Source organism: Lissotriton vulgaris, chromosome 10 (genome assembly GCF_964263255.1).
Source record: "Lissotriton vulgaris chromosome 10, aLisVul1.2, whole genome shotgun sequence".
Classification (NCBI taxonomy): Eukaryota; Metazoa; Chordata; class Amphibia; order Caudata; family Salamandridae; genus Lissotriton; species Lissotriton vulgaris.
In genome coordinates, this window is record NC_141698.1 from 887,573,730 (window position 1) to 887,591,238 (window position 17,509).

A 17,509-nucleotide genomic window follows, 5' to 3' on the forward strand; every position below is an offset into this window, starting at 1 on the left:
CGACCAACGCGGAGGGGAGGCGAGTGGCGCAAAAAGCAATTTCTCACCACCTGTAACCGAAAGCAAACGATACAACAAACGCCGGTAGATATGATAGAGTAGCCCTAAAATAATCTAACCATCATTAATCTGACCTCGAAGACACTGACAAAAGAAGAAGGACATGTGCTAAAATTGGGACTTTCGTTTTGTCCTCACAAACAGTTGGAATATACGCAGACTAAAGTCGACTTGTTCAAATTCTCACAAACTCAAACTGCATACATTTTACAAATTGCGTCCGAAGAAAGACACTACAAAAAGTAAAACTGTGAGTGAAATGGATATCAAAGCAGGGCGGGACCTGCCAGCACTCCAGGCCTTGAAAGAATTAGGGATGGAAAATGCGAGTCAGGACACGAGTAACATTACGGCCACCACAGGAATAGAACAAGTGGGTGGGCATAGTCCGTTTAGACCAGCATCTACATTCATCCCCCAGATGCCCACCGATAACATTGATGTATTTGTGGACACAGTGTCTAAAGAGCTACTCAAATTGAGAATGAAAGGGAACAACAACAATTCCAACTTATCTCTGGAACATCTTCAAGCCATCAAAAATATTCAAGGAGATACTAACATTATTGTGAAACCTTCGGACAAGGGGGTAAACATTGTGCTTCAAACTTATGAAGCGTATAATGAAGAAGCACTGCGACAACTAATGGATGGCAATTGTTATGAGAAGAACGTGTATCTAAAAAGCATCACGGAATGCCATCAAATGTTGCGTAAGTGGTATGATAAGGGCTTACTGGAAACAGAGGAGTATCTGTATTTAAGGTGTATAAATCCTTTGACTCCCAGTTTTTACCACTTACCCAAAGTACATAAGAACAATACCAAACCCCCAGGGAGACCTATCGTGAGTGCACAAGGTAGTTTGTTGGAACATTTGTCTGTGTATATTGATTACTTTTTAACAGATTTCGTAAAAACACTACGCAGTTACATCAGAAATGCTAAGGATTTCCTTGTGCGTATAGTAAAACTTGTTTGGCGAGAAGGTGATTGCATGCTGGTTATGGATATAGCCAGTCTATAGACCAATATAGGACATACAGAGGGTTTGGAGGCCATAAAAAGTTTTCTTGATACTAAACCAGCTAAATTCTCAGAACATAATTGCATGTTGTTAGAATTTTTGTCATTCTGTTTGGAAAATAACATCTTCCTGTACCAGGACCAACACTATAAACAACGTATTGGCATTGCTATGGGCATCTGTTCTCCCCCAGCTTTGCGAATCTCTTTGTGGGCTGGTGGGAGGAGCGGGTGGCCTGGGCAGCGACCAATGGGGAGTGGACGCAATACATTGTGGCCTGGTACAGGTACATAGATGATCTCTTCCTTATCTGGAGGGGATCAGAAGAGTCATCAACCCAATATGTTAACGTACTGAATATCAACGATTACAATTTGAAATTCACAGCACAAATCAGCAGTAAAAATGTGAATTTTCTAGATTTGGAGGTGGTAGTGATGGAAGGAAAAATAAACACACAACTGTATCGTAAACCTACAGCCGGAAATGCTATTCTGCATTCTACCAGTAGCCACCCCTCTAAACTAATTCAGAGTATACCCTATGGGGAATTACTCAGAATTAAGAGAAACAGTACCACCGAAGAGGATTTCAACTTCCATGCAGCAGCAAGTATCACTAGAATCAAAGCTAGAGGCTATGATCACAAATGTTTTAATGATTCTTTGCATAGGGTGCAAGAAATATCCAGGGTAGAACTGAAACAACAATTAAGCTCTGACAAGGAAAATCCTTTTAGAATGATAATCATGTATTCCAGCGGAGCAGGGATGTTAAGAACTGTCCTTAGAAAAAACTGGAATTTATTACGGACGGATCCCAGTATTGGGATAAATCTACCGACACGTCCTATGGTGACCTTTAGAAGAGCGAGAGCCTTAAGGGACACATTGACAAGTAGCCATTTTGTACGAACGGTACCCAAACCGTTTGGCGAACCACCCCATGGCTTTTATGCATGTGGGAGGTGTAAAGCCTGCAAAAACAGTAACAAGACTCTGTCGTACAAAGTGGGAGAATCAACTAGATGGATTAGGAAGTTTCTGACCTGTAGCACCCCGTACGCCGTATACTGTTTAACCTGTCCTTGTGGAGTAAGGTATATCAGTAGCACGATACATCAGACGAAAATCCGCATTTTGGAGCGTCTACGTGCTATTAACAAATGTGATATAGCATACCCAGTGGCCAGGCACTTTGAGAAACATCATAGTAGTAAAACTGACCTGGTAACCTTTTTTGCCATAGACCACGTCCCAGGCAGTCTAAGGGGTGGGGATAGGACGATGAGATTAAGAAGACTAGAGTCCCGGTACATAATTGATCTGTGTACTAAGACCCCTGGGGGATTGAATAGTAATGAGGAATTTGCAGTACACCTTGGATAAGGGACTCTTTATTCTAAAATAAGGTTATCTGTATAGCTGGGTTTGTTGCTACTGTAGACATGTGTACACATATGTATATATTGTATATTCTGTATGGATGGTGGAGATAATGTTTTGGTTGTAATCGGAGCAAGTTCAGAATAGCCATAGTAAGATGTTTGGCTATACCGTAGGTATTCTGTAAATAGAAAAGATCTGCACTTTATCCTGAAAGATTCTGATGTATTATATATAGCAAGGATTGTGGTTAATATATATATGTTGGGCAGTGAGTCACTTAGTTTATCTTATTTAATTTTTATTTTATTTTACTTTGTTTGTTTGGGTAGGCACTTTATTATTATTGGTGGACATTATGTTTGTATAATTTGCCCATTCAGGGCATGATACCTTGGGGGCGCTCGGAATGAAAGAATTGTATAATATGCCCATTCAGGGCGTGATTTACGTTGGAAATTGATGCCTAGAATCTGGTACAGAATATAATGCAAGATCGATTTATTGGCAGTATATTAGACTATCGACATACTGTTTGTATATATGTATTTATGTATATACTTTTGTTATAAAATTGTGTTCCAAGATGGCGCCGCTTTTAACAAACATACATTGGTCCTTTGTTGATGTTTATGTTCACGACAAACAGGAAATGTGGTCACGGTGTAGATAAATAATGGCTGTTTCTGGCGCGCCCTCGTACCATCAAGGAAGGCGAATGCCAAAATGTGTCTGGTGTATTTGAGAGTCCGAATAAAATCTGAGACTCTCCCCCGTGAGTGCTGTGTCTTTTTGCGAAGACGAGGGAGACAAGAAGCGTAGTGTGTATATATATATATATATATATCTCCCCCCACTTCAAAGACGCACTCCGCAGTAGATCTAGTGAACGCAAAAGGCATTTTAATTCAGAGTTCTTTGTTTGCCTTACGTGTTTCGGAGCACAGCTCCTTGATCACAGGCTGCCAGGGTACGTTGTTGGTTAGCAATGTTACCAGTAATTGGAAGTCTAACCCAACTAAATATACTCTTTGTATGTTTTGTAATTATAGGATTGTGGATGTTAACCATTCTTATTTTTTTGTCCAATGTGTACAAGGCTAAGAAGGGTATGGATTAGGCCATTCTGTATAGATCTTGGTGTGAGGCATTACGATGCTGTCTCTCAAATTCTTTTAACGGCTACTAGATCACTTTTACTTTAAATTGATTTTTAGTATCCTGGCTTTGATCCATATTATTTGTTTGTATGAATTTTCTAAGCCAAAGTACTACAACGGCAATATTTTAGATATTTTTAATTCAAGGTGTTTATTTTTTACAGTTTTTTATTTTGTTGTATTATGTTCTATATGTGAATTTTATTATAGGATGGTATAGATGAATTAAATGTTATGAAGTTTTAAGGAGCTTGACCCTGAAATAAACATATTTAAACTAGAACAACACAAACTTCTGGAGCACAATCTTTTGACGTTTCAAGCAAGTACAATGATAAGGTGTAGCTGGATTTACCTTGCTGCGTGCCTGGTTTTCAATGTCCTTAGCTATGTATTTATTCCCTTCTATTAGGTTATTGTTTACAGCAGTGGCACTCTAGTGCTACCAGTGGATAACTAATGCAGTGATATTATTAGAAATAAGCAATAAGACAGGAAGTAGTTGAATGCATGTTTTGGTTATAATGATGGCATACCGTTTATGTACATGGGTGCTTCACCATCTTGTTACAACAGGCACTACATTATCTAACTTTAGATAAGGCTCTACTGATGTCCCTGATGTACCATGTGGTGTAATGTCAGTATTCCAAACGTACAATCTGGACGTTTGAGTCAAATTGAGGAAAGCCATGCATTGGTGTTCTTTCTTATTATTGTACATTTCTAAATAATGTTATTTACTGTCCTAATTGGTTAATTGTGCACATGAAACGGGAATGCCCTCTTGATTATCATGCATCATTCTGCAGTCTTTCCGAATTCTTTACCGTAATGAAGTCCGCAGGGTGCATACTATCTCAGTGACCTAGAGAAGGAAGATATAAATGTAGAAATAAGGTTCTCCCTCGTGGTTCTTCTTTTACCTCATTAATTATTCATTTCCTCCAAAAAACGGCCACTGCTTTTGGCTTTAATCACTTTGAGAATATCATAGCTTTATCACAACATATTGAATTTTGATGTTACAACGTAGCCTACCAAACCCATGCCTTTTGGGCACCTTTTATACTTTCAGCGTAACACTGATTTTGTATTCTCCCACCATATTTCTGTTGGGATGTACAGTCAAGCCTTTGTCTTATTGCACTTTGGTGAAACCTTCTCTTTGAATATTACTATTTTATTCCTGTTCCAGCCCGAAAGTGAAATTTCAACGACTGCTGATGATTATAGTTCAGAGGTAAGAGTGAGGTTGCTTTGCATGCAGCATGAGAATAATTCCATCTTTTTGTGGTGTCACAACATTTGTGCGTTCAGTTCAATTCTAGGATATTCATAGTACATGCATGCCGGAGAAGTGCCCTAGTGGCAGAGAATCCTTCATCACATTGAGTGTTGTGGTGTGCTGTGACTGAAAACAAAAGATTGCTACTGGAAATATAGAAAATGGTTGTCAGATAACGTGCAATGTGGGCAAAGTTTCTTCATAACTCCAGACAACCTCTCTGATATGTTTTCATACTTATACATTTTTTCCCCGTTCATCTTGCATTTCATGTCATGAGCTGTTATGGCCTAAAGAGCTTGATCACTTTTAGAAGTCAATATGTAAAAATCAAGTCTGGTACTTCAGTCAGTCTATGTATGTCCTGTCTTAAGTAGCCACTCTGATTTATTTGACTTTGTTCAAATGATTCATTGTTCAATGTAATATAGTATACATTTCTCTTCTAATGATTGTTTCAAATTCAGAATCAATATAAGTCAAATTGAACATGGCTGCCGTACCATACTAATTGCGTAATATCAACGTTTCCTTTGTGTACATTCTTTATTCCTAAGTGCATTTTAAAGAGAGAAAGATTTATTTATTGATTTATCTTATTGACAATCAAATAAACATTCAATATGACGCAAAGCGTCCCTTTTGGCTGTTCATTTTAATGAAGTAATTGCTTCTAATCAGTACATGTTTTTATTTTTTGCCATTTGCAGTTCTATTTCCGAATTAAAAACCGACTTCATGACTTGCCTTGTGAAGTGAAGGTGTTTTTGAGGGAAATACAAATGATTAGCGCCCAAAAATCATTTTTAAAAAATGACTGTCATTTTTCAACAATTATTTGCCACCTTTTATAGGCCTGATCCTAAATTATTAAAATAGTTGTTTGTGGTTTCAAAAGACAATTTCTTTAACTTTCAAAATATTTTGCATATCAATCTTATGAAAACACTTATTTAGTATCGGTATTTTGGAAAAAAACGCACACTAAAAATCGTGGAGTATGTCTTTTTAAAATTTTCAATAAGCAGTTCTTAGTGGAGGAGATACAAAGGTATGGGTACGGACAGAAACAGGATAGAAACACGTTTCCATACACAGAATTGTGAGATGGATATATGTCATGTAGAAAGTAACTGCACCTTCTACCATTATTTTTTCTGTGAAAATGCCACTTGTTCATACAAAGTGATTATTTGGGGGCAGCTGAAACGTTGGTGTTTAAAGAATGCTCCTGGAAATCTGTGTCCACTTATTATGTAATAATCTGTTTTCCAAGAAAAAGACTTATGAAATGGTCTTACAAAATCTTAAATTGGAAGTTTACATTTTTTAGTAGTTGAATACTGATGTATGGAATTCATTCATGGAGTACTGTGAATACAACTTACTACTTCAATTGCTGTTTTATACTTTGACCCACGTTTAATCCTAAAATGGCCAAAGCATTATATGTATGTATTCTATAGGCCCCTGAATGCAAACATCATCAGGCTTGTGAATTTTAACAACTGTCAGAGCATTCTATTTGAAAAATATTAAAGAACTAATTTTAGGAGTAATTGCCATCCGAACACAGCGTCTTTCTGCAGTATTATAAAAAGTTGTAATGAATACCATGTTGGTCCTGATTTGAAAAACTGTCCCCACTTAGCCGACAGCAGTTCCCCTCTCCAAGTCTTACCCTTTTCTACTTTGCAGATAGGTACATATTTGTTTCTATTGGCGCAAATGGTTAGTGATAAAGTATCACAACCCTACCGATAGCTCAGCTGTCTATCTTCACTACTGTTCAATTTTGAAAAAACTTTACTCTACACACATTTTCTTCATGAAATTACTGTATTTATTCGGTTAATTTCATCTAATCTTTTAGATCTCTATTAAGATTTAAATCATAAATCTTGACATTTGATTGTAAATTTTTAACATTACATTTGATTCTATAAATTGTATTGTCTTTCATACAAATATCATTAACATTTTGCGGCGATTGTTGCTGAAGTTGGCCCAAAGCATTTCTGGACAGACGTCCCTTCTTCAGGGGCCTCTGTGAAAAAATGTTTAGACATGCATCAATAACATATCATGCTTACTGGCATTTTCACAATTAAAGCTACATTAGCCACTTTTAAGTTTTGAGTACACCACCTTGGTTGTGCCTTACTTTAAATTATATAACCACAATGACCGGACTAGGGGAACCAGAGGCACGGGGTACTGGTAGACGGCAGCCTCCAACATAAACTGTTTACCACAATGAACCGCTACCAGTAGGAATGTTACTAGTGTAAGTGAAGTGTTATTTTGTGAGTGCTGGCATCTCACAAAAAGTGAAGGAATGGTCTCACACACCACCGGGTGTCATGCTTCATCATTGACCAGTCCTCGCCCACTAAAAACTTGGTTTGATAGAGGGCGGGCATACACCTGACGACAGGGATGCACTTCTAAACTAAGTGGGGGCCCAAAGAAAAATGTGCAGTGAATTAAAAAGCCATTATGGGTGTCTACTTAATTTTAATAGCATTGACATCCATATGGTAGCTTAAAATAAAGTGATCGGTGCCATGGGGATATTAGTGTCCCCCCCCAGATGTATGTGAGATCAACATGTTTCTGCCTGTAGGCCCAACTGGGTCTGCGGCATTCATCAGGATCATAGTATAAAGGGCTCTACTCTTACCAAATTTTAGTGAGAGCGTTCCACTTGGTGGGGTGATCAATACTCACACTCCACTGTCTGTAGTGATAGGTTTAAATGATTCTGAAAGACAAAAACAATTCAAACCTCACACTCTTACTTACACTAGCGCACAAGATAACCAATAAAAACCAAAATCACCCAATTTATAATGTGAATTATTATTGGTGCAATTCGTGTACTAAAAGAAAATTTCTTAGTGCACATCGTATAGAGGACTTTTCCCCTTAGAGCTTACCCTATGATGAGGTAAACTGCGCCTCATAGGAGGGAGAGCAGATGGACCCTTTAGGTCCTGGAACTAGAAAAGGAAGGCATGGAGAAAGAGCAGAATATTATAACTTGCAAGGCCAACAGGGACCTACCACAACATTTGTAAAGCATCCTTGTGTTATATACAAGCTGTGTAGCCTGTAATAAAACGACTCATTCATTCTCTCATTCAACCTCTTACTGGTAACTACAGTGATCGCCGCCTTTCAACCTAGGTCTGCAAGCCTCCGCTCCTCGACGGTAAATGAACCCACTCGCAGTTTGTTTTTATAGGCAGCGTGACCGGGAATTAAGTGATTAATTGAGAAATACAGGGCAGCTGTGGGGATTCCGGTGTCCGCGATCCCCATTCAGTATAGGCTAGTCGAAATGCCTGGCTGCCTAAATATGGGCATCCACGTTGTTAATTATATCTGGTATAGGAGAACGCCGCCGGAGCAGTGATGGTATCTAAAGCATGCTTCGAATGCGGCTGCACATAATCCTAAGTTCGGGACCGCGCATGCGTACATGGCAAGTGCCGTAGTAGTGATGTTATCGGCAGCGTTCCTTCATTGCGCATGCACATGGGCTTCACTCGGGGCAAGCGCAAGTGCAGAGGGCAAGCGCCGTAGCGGTGCTCTTTTAAGTTGAAATACCAAGGAATGCGCACGCGTGTATACCAAAGAGGAAGACGAAACCGTGCATAAAAATTGAATTGAAAGCACCCGATCACCTCATGAGTGCATTATGAAATAGTAGTATCATAATCAGGGCGCCTATTTTCATGCCAATCGCTGTTTTTAGAAAGGATGGAGTACAGAGTTAGATGTACGTTTTTAGAGGGCGAGGACTGGTCAATGATGAAGCATGACACCCGGTGGTGTGTGAGACCAGTCCTTCACTTTTTGTGAGATGCCAGTGCTCACAAAATAACACTTCACTTACTTTAAATTATACCCGATTTCGTGCTCTGAAATATATCAAATTCATTATGCGCGTTGCCTGTATGTATTCGTCTCTAACATTGTAATTCAAACGTACTAAGTAATTGTGTACGTGCAGTATGTCTTATGTCGAAAAAACTACAGTTTCTTGACAATTAACTAAATGGGATGCTGTGGAGCAACGCCTACATTACTAAGAGTGCTGACTATTTGCTAGAGAGAGCTGCACATGTCCAACGTTATCCATGTGCTTAAACATCAATTTACAATGCCTGTTGGACAGTGTTTATTATCATAAAACACTCACATATAGAATGTATTTGCTTCCTTTGTTGTAAGCAGTCAGAACTTTTCAGACTTTATGCGATTCTACGAACGGAAGGAAAAGGCTGTTAGAGCTTAGCTGAATCGAAAAAAAGTAGTGTCTAACTGGACCGCAACCAGTAAACATGCAGTGCTAATGTTTTAAGCAAAGTACCTTCTGATCGTGTAGATAAATCGTGGTCTCAATGGGATCTGTAACTTCCGTGTGACTAGCGTCTCTTGTAGTGAACCGTGAGAACTGTTCAAATAAATGAGGCTTTGTAAACGAAGGAAGAGGCTGTTGAAGCCCATCTAACGTGAAAGTCCGTTGTGCCTAACTAGACCGGGAAAAGTGAACATGCAGTGCTGAATATCAACCGTACCTTGTAAACATGAAGCTTGAGCGTTTTCTGAAACGAGAAATATGGTATAACAGCGGATTACAAAGGGTAATCCCTGTGCGCGATTCAATAAAGTGACATGATCGTGTTTTAACTATAACGCTCACCTTAGATGTATCTGTAGCCTCAGCGTATCTCGCCGTGAATACGTTTTCTGGGTTTCTGCTAAGCAGAAGCCCGTGTTCCCGCGAGTTTTAAGCAGTTTGCCCGAAGGCAGTCTGCGTGTGGAGAATCCACGTGATTGGTTGTCTCGTGTGTCGGCCATATTGAAGTGACAAGGCAACCCACTGCTGCGTGTAATTGCTCTGCTGAAAGCGCTGTGCTTTTTAAATATCCTGTTTTTTCTATTTGAGTTATTTTAATTTAATTGTTACCTCGTTTTTAAATTGACTCTCCACACACTTGCACCTTAAATTGTGCCCTCACCGCGGTTTAGCGGGTCTCCTGCGCGCTCCTCGTTACCCTCCACGCCATCTTAGGGGTCCGAAAGGGACGCTGGATGCCATTGCAGGTCAGCGCCCCAGCAGTCAGGTTTACTAGCCTGAGCCCTACTTAAACACGAGGATGCTAGCGCACGGCGCAAGCGCACGGCGTATGTGCCGCAGTAACGCCGGAGTCACGCCAGAGTCCAGCCCGTCTGCGCCCGTCCGCGCCAAGGACGGGCTGGACGAGGGGGCGCTTAGCTGTATCGAGAGCGGACTTGGCCGACTCGGGTATCCCTACCAGGTCTTGCTGGATTTTAAACCTGCTCGGCTACCCTGCCACCATACGCTTACCCCTGAGGCTCTGCATTCTTCACCCACTTGTAGATGCTTCAGGTCCCCTTGCCCTGGAGCTGTGTTTTCTCCCCGGTCCACAAACGTAATTTCTTTAGCAAATTCCTCACACCACACAAGTAGAGAGCATGGTTACCTGATTAATGCCAGATCTTTAATTAAGAACAATGTCTCCTTTAAGGACTTTGTTGTGGTAAATAAACCCTTGTGGGTCTTTATAACGGAAACATGGGCCAAAGATTCTTCTGGGCCGGATCTTGTAAAGGCAGTCCCAGATGGTTATACTTTAGTCAGATTAGATAGAGTGGGTCGTATTGGTGGAGGGCTTGGTATTTTGTATAGGGACTCCCACTTGTGTCGCATTACACCTCTATCAGCTCCACATGAGCCATCCAGGCCCTGCATTTTTCTATCAATGCATCCTATACCGTCCCGTTTATGGGCGTGGCCATATACAGACCCCCGGGGCCCAGAGTGGATTTTATTCAGCATCTGCTTAGCATTTTAGAACCTTATTTTGGTTGTGAGTCCGTTACAGTTTTGGGAGACATGAACTTTCATTTAGAAAACTCAGAGGCAAAAGACACTCTCTGTCTCCTAGACACCCTATCTGCATGCGGTTTGCAGCAATTAGTTAAAGGTGCTACCCATCAGGCGGGCCATACGCTAGATGGGGTCTTTTCGAATGATAGGCGTTTGTCAGCTGATGCCCCCATACCGCTCACCTGGTCAGATGATTTTGCTGTCCCGCTGCAATTGGACACCACTCCCACTAATAATATCCAGAAGGGTCCCAGTAAAATGGAACTCAGGCGGAATTTGAGGAAGGTTACCAATGACCTATTGGCTCCTTTAATTTCCACCTTGGCAATCTCGATGGATGAGGACGTAGATTCGGCGGTACGGAGGTTTGAAGATGTTACCTCTGCCGCCGTGGATGAGCTTGCACCTCTTTCTTTGCGTTACACTGCTAGAAAAAGGCCGTCGGCCCCCTGGTATGCCGAGTCTTTAAGGCTATTAAGACAAGGCTGTAGAAAGCTGGAACGACGCTGGAGATCTAGTGGGAACACACAGGATAGGATAACTCATAAAACCATTTTGAGGGAATATAGGGCGGAGGTTATAAGAACTAAGCAGGAATATTTCTCAAACCTCACCGGGGCTCTTACTTCGCCGAAAGAGCTCTTTAACATCGTTGACTCACTGATTACCCTGAAGACCCCTGATCCTGTTATCTGTTCGCAACAGCTATGCGACAACATAGCTAAATTTTTTCATGACAAAATTGCTGATATTGTATCGGCCCTTGAGCTCCAAAGGATTCCAACATCTTCCCCTACCTCTCCTATCTCTCAGATCCCTCCTCTTATAGGGTCTGTTAGACTTGCTAATTCGACCTTGCTGTCTAGCTTTCCCCTGCTTTCCTTACAGGAACTGGAAGTCCTCTTGGCTAAAACCAAGTCTGGTTCACCTCTCGATCCCTGTCCTCTCTATCTTCTCAAACAATGTAAGGACACTCTCTTGCCCCCGTTACTTAAGATCATGAATAGGGCCCTGAGGGATGGCATTTTTCCTTCCCAATGGAAGAAAGCGGTGGTGAAGCCGCTCTTGAAGAAGCCGTCGTTGGACCCGGAGGTGCTTAAAAATTTCCGCCCCATCTCACTGCTCCCAGCCCCAGCAAAGATGCTGGAAATCCATCTTCACCAGCATCTTTCATCCTTTCTGGAATCCTCTGGTCTTTTGGATCATTCGCAGCACGGATTTCGAAAGGGTCACAGTACGGAATCCGCCCTGACTGTGGTGCTTGACAACATCCGCACCACAGTTGATAAGGGCGGGAGTACGTTGCTGATCCTGCTGGATCTTACAGCTGCGTTTGACACCCTGTCTCCCCTCGTCTTAACATCTCGTCTGAGGGAGATAGGGGTGGAGGGGCCCGCTTTAAGCCTGTTGGCTTCCTTCCTGGACCAGAGGGAACAGAGAGTGAAGCTGGGAGAGTTCCTATCTCCATCCCAGCCGATGAAGTGGGGGGTTCCACAGGGGTCGGCGTTAAGTCCAACCCTGTTCAACATCTACGTGACCTCCCTGGCCAGGCTTATTAGATCTTTTGGGATGGAGGGAGGTCATACCCCGATGACACTCAGATCTTGCTGTTTCTCGCCCAGCCTGTCAGTTCTTCTGCCTCCAAGTTTAGACTCTGTATGGAGGCAGTCGCCCATTGGATGATCGACTATTCATTGCGGCTAAACGGCAAAAAGACGGAGATCCTTGTGTTCGGCGAGAAGGAAGACATCTGGTCGGCGGAATGGTGGCCCGGATCCCTGGGGGCGTGTCCGGCTACAACCCTCGCAGCACGAAATCTGGGGGTTATGATTGACCCTTCACTCAATATGGCCCTCCAAGTAAAGCGGACTATTTCCACTTGCTGGGGCATCATTGGATTCCTGCGGAAAATCAAGCACTACCTGTCCGTGCAAGCCCGGAAACAAACTGTGGTAGCATTGATAACATCTCGGCTTGATTATTGTAATGCTTTATACGCAGGAGCTAATAAAGGCCTGTTGCAAGGTCTTCAATCGGTGCAAAATGCAGCGGCGAAGTTTGTACTGGACCTTCCTAGAAGGTCGTCAGCTACCGTCGCCAGGAAATCTTTGCACTGGCTTCCTATTGATGCCAGGATTTTATTTCAAGTGCTTTGTTTGGTGTTCGGAGCCCTAAACAGAAAAGAGACTGGAGGTGTAAAAGATCTCCTGATTCCCTATGTTCCTGCCAGGAACCTTCGTTCCTCCTTGAAGGTGCTCCTCACCGCTCCCCGAGTGCGAAGAGCTAAGTGGGGAGGCAGAGCATTTTCCAATCTGGCTCCAAGATGGTGGAACACTGTCCCTTTAGAAATTAGGAGTTTACCCTCAATACAATCTTTCAGAAAGGCCCTTAAGACATGGCTCTTTGTCAAAGCTTACCCTTAGCTCTTTGGTTTCGCCTTTTCGTATTTCATTTTCTTTGTAGGCGCCTTGACGCCTCCGGGCAAAGTTGCATGTTTATAAGTTTTATTTCATTCATTCATTCATTCAACCGGATCCCCCAGCATGCTCCACGCCCTCCCATCACCCACCCATTAATTAAACTTGAGATTCGGTGGGTGTCCAAGAACGGCCATGTTTAATATTCACACAACATAAACATGACGAAGTATTATTATTAAAGTTATTAAAACTTGCAAATCAAAAACACTGAATTAAACTGTACATTTCATGTTCAACAATCACACAGAATGACATTATCCCCCCAGCACCAAGGGGCCCTCTGGCTATGCTCTCCCCAGGAAGCGATGCCCACGCGAGGTGCAACCCACCTGCGTCATAGAGTGATGGGCCCCAGCCCTCGTAACCTTGTCCGCCATTTCCAGGGCACCACCACTCCTCCACCAGGTTGACCAGGGACCCAGGAGGCTCGTACCTGTCGCCCTAGCCTCCCCAACCGGTGGTCTCCATCCCCCTGTGAAGAGCTTACCCTCTCTCCCCTCAGTGCTGGCCTAAGGGAGTGTTCAAAGGTGGACTCCCGTCTATGCCATCTATCAAGATCAGTGTTCGAATGTCTCTTTTCCGCCACACCCTCTTGGACTGCCTAGCTAAGGGACGGGTGGGTGGGAGATTTAAACCAAACAGGCTACCGAGCCTGGGGATGCAAGAGGTGGGGGCGGAAGGTGCGAGCAAGTCTGGGCGCTGGCGAGGAAAGAGGCCGACCCAATTGTGAAAGTGACCTATATAGGTCACGGCCTCTGACCCCGCCCGCGCCGGAAACGCGTCACTGCCTCCAACCCGGAAGGACTTCCCCTACCCGGTCGCCACCCATAGGGTGGACGACCGGCTACCCTGCACGAATGGGGTGCGTGGGCCGGGGGGCCGGCCCCTAAAGGCGGGCTCGTCTAGCCTCGCCCTTAGTATAGGGACCGGATCCCCCAGCATGCTCCACGCCCTCCCATCACCCACCCATTAATTAAACTTGAGATTCGGTGGGTGTCAAAGAACGGCCATGTTTAATATTCACACAACATAAACATGACAAAGTATTATTATTAAAGTTATTAAAACTTGCAAATCAAAAACACTGAATTAAACTGTACATTTCATGTTCAACAATCACACAGAATGACATTATCCCCCCAGCACCAAGGGGCCCTCTGGCTATGCTCTCCCCAGGAAGCGATGCCCACGCGAGGTGCAACCCACCTGCGTCATAGAGTGATGGGCCCCAGCCCTCGTAACCTTGTCCGCCATTTCCAGGGCACCACCACTCCTCCACCAGGTTGACCAGGGACCCAGGAGGCTCGTACCTGTCGCCCTAGCCTCCCCAACCGGTGGTCTCCATCCCCCTGTGAAGAGCTTACCCTCTCTCCCCTCAGTGCTGGCCTAAGGGAGTGTTCAAAGGTGGACTCCCGTCTATGCCATCTATCAAGATCAGTGTTCGAATGTCTCTTTTCCGCCACAAGGGCGCCTAGGGGCCATAGGTCCGACACCCTTCCCCCCTTCCAATAGATGCAACACAAAGGACCAGATTCCATTGATCCATGCGTCCATGCCAATGTCTGACAAGTGCACACCATCATGGTGAAACATAGCGGGCCAGAAATCATTTTATGTGGTAAGTGCAGAAAACGGCCCTTCGCTGAGCACAGTTTTGCCAACTCACCATTCAGGCGTCTCACTGAAATGTTCAAAACCCTAGCCCTGATGTCCTTGCCCCACCATTTCCTCGGAATCATACATGACCATGCAATCCTGGCCTGTGGGAAGGTGTGACCAAGCCAAGAGAATTCGGCGAGGAGCGCCTCTTTGACTGCCAAGCGTCCACGGTCCACCATGTCATTACCGCCCAGATGGATTATGATTAAGTCCGGGGACTTCTGTCCCTCGCGTTCTTTGATCTCGTCCACGAGCCGCCGCAGATGCCGAATGCGCATTCCTCCCACACCATGCCATAGAAATTCAGCCCCGACCAAACTCGATGGCTTCCTCAGTCGACGCCGCCGCAGATGCTCAGCCGCCCGTCGCACAAATGAGTGACCCAACACCCAGACCACCATACCCGGCATACTAATCAGAGAGGAAATAGAAAAGTTAGGAAAAAAGCGGCAAAACATTCCGTCACAGTAATTCAGGGCGAACGTAACGCTTGAAACAATTGGACGTCCAGCGGCCCACTTTCATAACATCCCCCGATGACAACCCTGCTCCTGCCGCCAAAGTTGCTGCCCCTATTCTAAATGAGTGAGAAGAGTAACCTGCGCCCTCCAAGCCCAGATGTGTTAAGGCCCTCCGAAACACTGCCTTGAATTGGAACTGCGATACGCACTCTCCATTCTCATGTATGAACAAGGCTGTCCACCCCCCACCAGGACGCGAGGCTAAATACTCCCGCATAGAGGCCACCGGGCATACCGGGGCTCCCAGCGCAGGGCGCAAGTGAATGACTGCTCCCTTTCCAGCCTGGTCAGTCTTGGATTTCGTAAGGATCACCACCAGGTCACCGTGCTCAATCCTTGTGTCCTTAAACTGGATCCCACCCTCCTGATTATTACGGGACGCCCCTACAATCTCTCCCAGGCGAAATGCACCATAAAATGCCAAGGAAAACACTGCCGCAAAGAGCCTGCCCTCATATGCTGAGGAGCATAGCAACGGCAATACCCTCAGGATATCCCCTAAAGTCCTCACATCTAGGGGGCGTCTACTATCCCGCTTAGGCCCCTCCAGCTTGGCCCAACCCGATAAAGCCTTCTTGACTACAAAGGATGACCCAGGATCATGTGCACCCGCTAATCTTGCAAAGAACCCCACTGCTGAAATATGAGCCCTAGCGTAAGAGAGAGACCTGCCCTGATCACTGATGCGCTGCAAGAAAGAGTACATGGCTTGATTAGAAAACCAGTCTGTAATGCCCGCCTCCTGAACCAGGCACCTGTAATTCAAAAAACACTGTTGATACCCAGCCCGAGTGCGGCCACTCAGTGAGGCACCTACCAGCCCCGCTAAAGCGGGGCTCCAATCTTCCACAGTGATGGGGGAAACACTGTCATCTCGTCCTCCGCTCCTGGGTGGAACCTCCTGAACTCCTGCAACTTGGAACGAGATAAGGCATCAGCAGCGTGGTTATCAATGCCAGGAATGTGTGCAGCCCTGAACGTCAAATTCAACTTCAGACATTCCAACACCAGCCGCTTCAACAATCTCAACACGTGTGCACACGTAGCCCCCTGCCTGTTAATCGCTTCCACCACTGCCATGTTGTCAGTCCAAAAGATCACCCATCTGTTCCTAAAGTGCTCCGCCCAGATGCTCACCGCTACCAAGATCGGGAACAATTCTAAAAAGGCAATGTTCCTAGTCAGCCCACTCTCATGCCATTCACGTGGCCATTCAGCCCCACACCACCGTGAGCCCAAGATTGCCCCAAAACCGATGCTCCCAGCCGCATCCGTGAACAATCCCAGCTCCTTGTTAGATACTGCCGGTGTTGGCCAGACAACAGAACCATTAAAGTTCGCCAGGAAACTCAGCCACACTCTCAAGTCATTTTTTTACCTCAGCCCTGAGGCGAACCCTATGGTGCTTCTGGGACAGGCCTACCATAGCTCTTGCAATAGACCTGGAGAACGGGCGCCCCATAGGAATGATTCTCAGGGCGAAATTCAGCTGACCAACCAATACCTGTAACTGATGTAGAGTCACTTTAGTAGAAGACAATGCTCCCTCAATGGCCTGGGAAAAAGCCTGTACCTTATCAAGGGGCAACCTGCACTCGCCAGCCACTGAGTCTATCTCTATGCCCAAAAATGACATACATGTCGCCGGGCCAACTGTCTTACCGGGGGCCAGGGGTATCTTAAACTCGTGAAACATGGCCACCAACTGTTCCAAAGCCTGTTTACAATCTGCGGAAGCCGCCGGCCCCATCACCATAAAGTCATCTAAATAATGCACCACTCCTGTAAAACCAGACCTAAATGAGAATAGCCAGTGAAGCATTGAGCTAAAGGTCTCAAAATAACGGCAAGACACTGCACACCCATAGGCATACACCGGTCATAATAGAACTTGCCATCCAACTGAAAACCTAACAAGTGATAATCTTCCGGGTGCACTGGCAAAAGGCGAAAGGCAGATTCTATGTCCGTTTTTGCCATGATGGCTCCTGGGCCCAGGTCCCTCA

General features: G+C 44.5%; 1 protein-coding gene across 3 annotated transcripts in view; it reads left to right on the forward strand.

Annotated features, from left to right (window-relative positions):
- Positions 1 to 17,509, forward strand: part of AKAP9 (A-kinase anchoring protein 9) — a 1,796,561-nt gene that overhangs the window by 404,984 nt on the left and 1,374,068 nt on the right. For 2 of the 3 annotated variants that reach the window (XM_086941844.1, XM_086941845.1), the window contains one exon: positions 4,831 to 4,875. The exons of the other annotated variant lie outside the window; for it this stretch is intronic. In XM_086941844.1, the coding sequence (XP_086797970.1) occupies positions 4,831 to 4,875 (45 nt within the window). The remainder of the gene's footprint in view (positions 1 to 4,830; positions 4,876 to 17,509) is intronic. 3 annotated transcript variants of the gene reach the window in all.